Source organism: Leiobunum rupestre, chromosome 5, assembly GCF_980474605.1.
Source record: "Leiobunum rupestre chromosome 5, qqLeiRupe1.1.hap1, whole genome shotgun sequence".
In the NCBI taxonomy this organism is placed as follows: domain Eukaryota; kingdom Metazoa; phylum Arthropoda; class Arachnida; order Opiliones; family Sclerosomatidae; genus Leiobunum; species Leiobunum rupestre.
The window spans coordinates 46,275,404-46,283,752 of record NC_143388.1 but is presented as its reverse complement, the minus strand read 5'-3'; the positions used below and the strand labels follow the sequence as shown (position 1 = coordinate 46,283,752).

General features: G+C 38.5%; 1 protein-coding gene across 1 annotated transcript; it reads right to left on the bottom strand.

The window, feature by feature from the left end:
- Nucleotides 1–3,096: 3,096 nt before the first annotated feature.
- LOC149945165 (uncharacterized) lies at nucleotides 3,097–6,686 on the bottom strand. Its single transcript, XM_090176404.1, has 2 exons — nucleotides 6,473–6,686; nucleotides 3,097–3,608 (listed from the first exon to the last, which is right to left on the bottom strand). The coding sequence occupies exons 1-2, from the start codon at nucleotides 6,684–6,686 to the stop codon at nucleotides 3,097–3,099; spliced, it is 726 nt and encodes a 241-aa protein (XP_090032530.1).
- Between the last annotated feature and the right edge of the window lie 1,663 nt (nucleotides 6,687–8,349).

Here is an 8,349-nt window from a genome sequence, read left to right as displayed (position 1 = left end):
ATAAATGATCCTGCACCACACCCATATTTCCGTTAGGAATTGAAAAGGAAGTGCATTTGGCGCGGGTAATAGCGTATTTCGCCCGCGCTACTTGTAACACTTTTGCGTGGGATAAAGGAATTTCGGGGATCAATTTTACTTTTCTCAAGTACAGAGAAGCTGACTTAATTTCGACCTTACATTTGACATCACTATGTAAACAGAAATCTACGTTTGGTTTTCCGAAAAAGAATTTCAAATCGACTAGGTTCAAAAGATAACGAGGTTGTTGACACATATCTAAATGAACGACACCGATCATGTCTATAGTCCCCTTTTGAGCAAATTCACTCCTTTTTAGGTAACCTTTGTTTTTTGTAAAATTATCAAATTTTCCTGCCGTGTCCCGATAGAATAAGGAGCTAGTCAAATAACTAGTTTTGGCCGAATCTCCAAAAGTTAGCATTGTTTGAATCATACTTTTGTATGGATAGTTATTAGCGTTGGGAGTAACGGATTTTTCATTTAAAAATAAATGAACTTCCGGAAAGAGGCTTTGTAAAAATAAATTGACGGGTGCAATGTTATCCGCGGGTGTGGTAACTGTGCCATCAGCAGCGATTACGGCGGCAGCGGGAAAAGGTCCATCTTGCTTTTCACGTTCACCTGCACGTGTAGAAGTGTTTGCGACAAGTCGACGTAGGCTTCGGAATTTCCACTAATGCAAAAAAAACGTCAGAGCGGAATTGCTAGTAATGCTTGAAATAGGATTGTATTCCACCCATTCCCCGCTGACGATACCCGTCCAATTCCGAATGGACACACCCGCTCGAGTGTGGGTGTAAAAGAGCCATAACGTTTATGAGAATATATCAGAACGTGAAGGAAACGTTGTTTTCTTCTTCTTGGATTTAACGGAAGTGATGTGATGGGTCGCACGGCGCTTCTTTTTAAGTCCTAAGCCTGTCTTTTCTTTGAACTCGTTCCTGGCTGATTACAGGGCGGCTGTCCCAAGGTAAAACGGACTATAGGCATTTTCCCCTTTTTGAGAAATGAAGCCTCAAACATTTTTATCTTTTTCCGTGAGGAAATCAAAAATAAAAATATTTTCTCATTGAATATTAGGTTACCCTATAGTAAAATTTAATTTAGAATCTAATGGTTTTCTCAGAATTTCGAAATAAATCAAATTATTCAACTTAAATAAAGGAAATTCTTTATTCCACTTCAAAATAAATGAATTTTTTTTCGCTAAATTCAACGTGTAAAACGAATTATATTTGGATGTAGTCTGTTTTTCTCTTTGTTAATTTAGAATTTTTGGCAGTAAAACGAACTATTTATTTGTAGTCCGTTTTAATATTAATTTACAAACTCATGCATAGCGGTATAAGAGACTAAATATGTTTTAATATGTTTTTAAAATACGACTTTTAAAGTTACAGATGGAAAAACAAACTATAAAAAAAATTATCTTTGAAAATAAATAGGATCTGTTTTGACATAACACTTTTTAAGAGATTTTAGCTTTAGTAATGGAAAATCAATCCAAAAAAATATAGTTTGTTTTGGAACATTCGAAAAACAAAAAGTGCTACCGCCAAAACAAACTAAAAAAATATTATAGTTTGTTTTCATATCGCAACTTATTTCCTTTGTTTATAGTAAAACGGTCCAAATATTTATTTAGTTCGTTTTGCTCAGTGAAACACTAAATCTTTATTTTGGAAAATCGAACTTTATTTAAATTTAGTACGTTTTACCATCGTTATATAAAATAACCAAGGAAGAACGATCTAAATACATTTTATGGCCTTTTTTACCTTGGTAAAATTGGAAATAGGCTAATTTGCATAAAAAATGTGTTACAATATCTTAAAAACTAAAAGGAATAGACGATTGAAATTAAGCATATATATCAGACTCCAAATAAGGGTTAATAAATTGTAATTTTCAGAAAATCGCAAAAAATGCCCTTAGTCCGTTTTATCTTGGGACAGCCGAGGGATTCTTTACCGGCGGTTATGGCTCTATTTTTCAGAGCGGTTGTGATTGGAATTCCACTGGCAACATCGGTAACGACTTTCGCCCCAGTAACGAGTGCTTTTTTACCTAGATATTCCGCACCACGTTTTAACATGGGCATAGCACTTCGAAAGGCGGAAGCTAAAATATTTCCCAATCCGTAACCCCTCATTACACCTACTCCGCGATATACGGGAATACCCCCATACCCAGCTTGATTTAAATAGTACTTTTCGTAATCATTGCCTATTGGGTTATAGTGCATTTGTCTCATGATGTTGATCATTCGTTGTACTAAATTAAAGTGACGTGCAAATTTAAACTACACCTGATATTATAGGGGAATCCAGTCTCGCCCTGGTCTAAAATGTAAGGTTACGTGTACCTTACCACGCTCAAAACGAACGGGTTCCCCTAAATCATCCATTATATTAATTTCGATAATTTGAATGCTTGAACCTGCGACAGGTAAATAGTGGGGTTGGGTGAACAACGCGTCCATAGTTTCTACGTATTGACCTTTAACACTAATTATTCTTAAGAGGGGGACGTTTTGGTCGCCCACGATGGTATTTTTAATAACGTCGGTATAAACAAATAGAGAATGTAAGCCCACACTCATATCCGTTGTGTAGGGTGCTACTATAGATTTCCCGATTTCGCAAGCTTCTCGCTTAAGAGTAAATCCCAACATCATCGCAATTTCAGAAGGTAATCTACAGATGAAGTGCTTCTCTAATTCAATCGAAACTCGTTTCGTATGTTTATTGTATGTAAAAACGGCAGTTTCTTGAAATTTTAGCTTTTCTATTATTTCTTTGATCGAGGAGAAAGTTCCCATGGGTATAATAATCTCTTTTGTATTTACAAAATCGGGTATGCTTATAATCGTTTTTAGGTCTTCAGTCATCACTTTTACGACTTGTTCTTCTTTTACGTTGTTCCACGTCCTAGGATAACTTATTTCCGCTAATCCAACTTCATATGACCCATTCAGTTGAATAATTTCGGGGAGGTAAGCTCGGAATTTGCTTAGAGTGTTATCAGGAAAGTAATTCAGTGACGAATCAGACGGTAAAGTGACGTAGAAACTCATTTTAAGTCTACTTCTTGCACCCAACTGTCAAATTGCGGTCCGTATCCCTTCCAACGCACAAGTAACTCTTCCGTATTGTCCGCTTTCTTTCGTCTTCTGAGTACTTTTTCTATCTCGAAATGGCAAGTCTCAAGATCTTTTCCTACTTTCTGAACTTCTTCCTTGTAAAAAACCCCCAAAATGGGCTCCGAATTTAAGTCCTCCAGTTTATATACTGGGGGTTGTCTCGGTATTTGTTTAGTCACTCGAAACAATTCTTTCGAAAAATTTGGGAGATAACCTTTTTCAAAGATACCTTTGTTTTTGCTAATTCTCACGATGTCACCAATTTCGAAATCGTAATTTACAGGCGGACTGAAATCAATATCTCCGTATAGGTTTTGCCAAATTCGTTTAGATCTTTCGGGCGTGACTTCGACGGGTTTACATTTTATCGATCGATGATAACTGTTATTGTAAGCACTAACCAAATCTTGAAGCACGTCGATGTAGCTCGATGTATTTTTCGCTGTGAAATATCGAAATAATCGTGATTTAAAAGTACGTATGAAACGTTCAACGACGCTAGCTTTCACTTCGGAATTGGTTGCGAAAAACTCTATTCCACGTGATTTCAATTCGGATTGGACGGTTTTACAAACGAGTTCGTTCCCGTGGTCAGATTGTAACCTTCGACAATTCCTTTGACCATCTAATACTTTTTTCAGTGCATTCACTACAGTGTTTCCCTTTTTATCTTTTACCGGTTCAACAAAAGCGAATTTACTAAAAATATCGATACAGGCGAGAATATACCTATTTCCTCCGTTGGATCTCGTAAGTTTTGGAAGGTCCATTAAATCTGCCTGCCACTGTTCATCGATACCGTAAACAATTGTCTTATTTCTTTTGTAGCGCCACTTCGTCTGTTTATGTAAAGTGTATGTATCTTGCCGATGTAAAAATTCCCGTACATTTTTCAGTGAAACTTTGATACCCTTCTCCCGGGCCGACTTATATAATCCCTGAACGCCGACGTACCCGCCGGAGTATGCTATGTTGTAATAAATAGCTTCCAGCTTATCCATAATTTGTAGTATTTCCGTGATTGGTTGCAACACAGGTCCAAAAAGCAATATCAAACAATTCGAATATTAGAAATATTAATACTACTAAGAAAGCGGTGGAGATTTTAGGATTTTTCGAACACGATAAGGTTAATCTTGACAAGATTCCTACAGCTACGATTTCCTCGCAACCTTCCATCCTGAGATAAGAAATGGAAATAAACACCATAGGTAAATGAGTAGTAATTTTATTCAGCTGAATACAATCAAACCGTGACCCATTGTTGCGGTCTAGATGGTGGTGTACGATACGATAAAGAATTTAGAACTTTCAATCTTACGGCATTCTTGATATATTTCTTAGGAACATTGTTATTTTGAAGAGTTTGATAAAATATATTAAACCCTTCCGGGTCGGTAACCAGATTTGTTCTTCTAACAGCGTCATAAATCAAATCAACCACATTTGTTCCCGAGACGAATCGACCTCCAATTTCCAATTCTCCAAGCTCGGACCATGATATATTTTTATTTTTACTGGGTCCATGTGTATAAGGCAAACGCGTCACTATAAAAACTTGGTGGAATTCTGATGCTATTTCTTCGTACCACGATTTTTTGGGGAGAGTTTTTTCAATTTGTTTTGCGATTTGTATGTATATGTCTTTGTAACGTTTGGTTGTACAAATTCAGTTTTTCAGATTGACTTATGTTAGGGTTAGTGAGGATTGAATTCATATCTTTATCTAAGGTGGGTATTTCCGGCGTTTCCACTTTTTAGTCTTTGAAATGCGTCTTCGGACACTAATATCATTTTGCGAGCCATTTACTTGTTAATGACGCGATTTATTGCAGCCCCGGCTACGGAACTAACGATATAAAGTAATGGAGCTAATAAGAAAGGAAGAAACCCCCCTTTCTGAACTAATATATTTCTTCTTTTTGAAACAGGTATTTTACCACAAATACGGTGTAAAACGACGTGATGTTTCTTCATCCGTTTCCTTTGACCATCTGATAATTTCACATTTCCACATAGTACATTTATGCAACATTCCGCCAGCGCCAAAATGGCATCGTGATCCGCGAGCGCGATTGACGCTTTTCGTTGTTTTGGATTACAGGTACATAAATATTTAAAAAAATTTAAGTTCTTTGAAACTCTATTCGATATGGCTATCTTCATTTTCCTTTTGGTACAAAAACGGCAGCTTCTTCCCCCGGTATGATTCCTGTTCGCAGCCGATATTCATCTGACGTATTAGGTTTGAAGTCGATAAATAAATAGCCGTAAGGTCTCTCAACCGCTTGACGAAATGCGTCAGTGACAAATTTCGTATTTGACGGTGAAATTTACTTAGCTATATGGAGCACACTGGAAACGTCTCTAGCGGAACGAAAAATTACGAGATATTGTGAATTTAGATTGAGAGTTCTGACTTCTTTCCCGTGATAGAACAAATTCTGCATTAAAATCAGAACCGAAGTATTACGATGATGTGAGCCTCGTATGAATAAATTAGTAACTTCTTTATTGTTTGCTATTTCACATAATAAGTCGTCAAAAATTATAAAATTTCTAATTCCAGGATTCAAATTTCAGGGGTCTATCAATCCTTCGTGAAATTCTACTTTCGGATTACTTTCCAAAACGGAATTAAACAACACGGGTTGATATTCGGTGTAAAACCAAATTATTTGCTCGGGTGGTGGGGAAATGCAGGATTAACGGTGTTTAATCAGGTTAGCGATAAAGTGCGATTTTCCTGATTGCGTCGGGCCTGATGCGAGCCCAGTAAAGGGGTGTTTCATGGTAGGGTCCATCGTTAAATATGGTAAGTGAAATGAATAACCTTGCGTTTTATCATTTGTTTTAATAGTATTATTCAACTTCACCGTAAAGGTACATAAATTTCTTGGCGTTACATACAATGTGACACATCAGGTGATCGAGAAAGTCTTCGCTTAAAAAAGTATCGATTTTTGATATGATTTCCGAATAACTTAAATCTACTCTGGAGTTCCAATCAAGATATAAACACTCGTGTTGGGTTTGCGAAGGATGTTCAACTTCGCAGCCGTAACATTTTTTCTTTATTTCATTAGAAATTTCCTCAATAACACTTTCCTTAATTTTATTATAAACACGTTTTACATCGTTATGGTAGGTCATCACTTCGTCATGTCTCTGCAACAGAACTTTCCAAGGTTGCGTGGTGATGGTAAAACCATTTTTCATGTAAACTTTTGCGTAATTTGTTCCGGATCCATGTTTAACTTATCTCACGTCGATGACTTTCCTATTTTGATAAACGCGTAGCTCTACTTGCTGTTTCAGACCCATCGAAGGGCCAAAAGGAAGTTTCTAAAGAATCGTTGTCCATGAACGCCGATATTTGATTGCTTTCCCTCTTCAGTTGCATGAATTCGTCCTCCGTCAGAGTGATGCCGGAATTCCCGTCTAATGTTCCGATGCGGATGCAACATTCCGGCGTTACTGTAATTCCTTTCGCAGATGAAATTTGGAAAACCTTGCCCATATTCCTAGAATTTCTAAGGGTTATGTATTGTTTAAAAGACGTTTACGGAAAGAAAGATCTACTTACATTTCTTCCCTTTTCTAAGACTGGAGTTTAACTAAAATGAGCGATAGTTGACGTTGGTAGTAAGCCCTTTTATACTCATTACTCATCCTTGCACTTTGAACGATCCCTTATCTCACACTTCAAAACAAATAAACAAAATGGCGTCCTAAAAAACTGCACCACCGGTAAACACCCCATGATACCCTATGGGAAAATGTTAGGACAATGGCACCGAACCGTCCTGAAACTCTCACACGGCGAAATGGATTAAAGCACCGCATAGCACCCCATGTTAAAAACTGCACCATCGGTCCTTATTCTCTCATTTTACATTCTACTTATATACAGAGTTACAAGATAACTTTAAAGTTAGAACTGTACTACCGAAATGAGCGAAGCTAATGGGACAAGTTACAATAATAAAGCAGTTATTATATACGCTTAATAAAAAACAGGATTATCGGGTTATTTAGTAAAAAAGACGTTTCCCGATAATCTATCATGGTAAATGCATTGCGGGTCGAGAGTCCTCATCGCATTATCTCCAACACTCTCCCTCGATGTGGACTGGAGGTAACGTGACAAGGTTCATTGTGATACGAAACTTGAAACTTCGGATCAACTTGATCGTGCCGGCGTTGTTGACTCGTAGAACTGGAACTTCGTCGTTCGCAGCTCCAACAACTGCCTTGGCTGACTTTGCGCAACTGGCTCGACCCGGGAGACATCTCTTGTGGTCCCCAGCTTCGACTCTGTCGACGGATTGACTGATGGCTGAATACGTCAGGACCAATGATTGCAGACTGTCTCTCCCCAGTACCGGAACACTCTCGAACAGACCTTTTCGTTCTCTGGACATCAGAAAACGGATGTTCATACGCCAGGAGCGCACCTTGGGGAATGTCTGAAAATACGTTATTTTCCATCTTCTTCTTTTTTGAAGATTTTACGTCATTGGACGAAGCTTTAGGGACCTCTGCGGACGGCGTCTCTACGACCTCCTTGACTAGGTCTTCGTCGGGACTGGAACCTCTGGCTTTCGAAGACTGATCATTTTCGGCGACGGGTATGGAAGCCTCGTCCTTTGATGATTGAACTGATCTGGTGGTCCTTTTTTTTCGTGCATCGACGGTTCTGGATTCCACATCTCCGCAGTCTGAACCTTCGTCAGCTGACTCCTTGGCTTCAGGACTCTTATTTTCGCTGTGACGTTTGCCGGCGGATCTATCGACGACCTCGAAACCAAGTGTCTTCATAATTGCTGGGACTGATTTACGATCTTGACGGACAAGACGCTCGTATGAATCTTTCAGGTCGGCTTCTCTTCCGGGCTTTGAGGCAGGAACCATCTTTCTCGGTTCCTTGACCTTGATGTCCAGGCGAAAAAGATCTTCCACTCTCCCTGGAACACGAAGCTTCCTGCGTCTTCCTCTAGATTTCTCGTACAATCCAAACTTGGTAGCTGTTGTGTTAAACTCCAAGTTCCCATTTCGCTTCATGGCCGATTTCAATGAAAAAACATTACAGGCAAAGTTCTTGACATACCAAACATTATGGACGACATCTTGAACAGTTCGCTTGCCGGCTCGAAATAGGATCTCCACGTTGCCACGTCCTT

What these genes read in the sequence shown, in the direction of transcription:
- LOC149945165 (XM_090176404.1), bottom strand. Translation starts at nt 6,686, where the DNA reads ATGGGCAAGGTTTTCCAAATTTCATCTGCGAAAGGAATTACAGTAACG. An exon ending in CGATGGGTCTGAAACAGCAA is followed by an intron (nt 3,609 to 6,472) that starts GTAGAGCTACGC and finishes GATATTTCACAG; the next exon opens with CGAAAAATACATCGAGCTAC.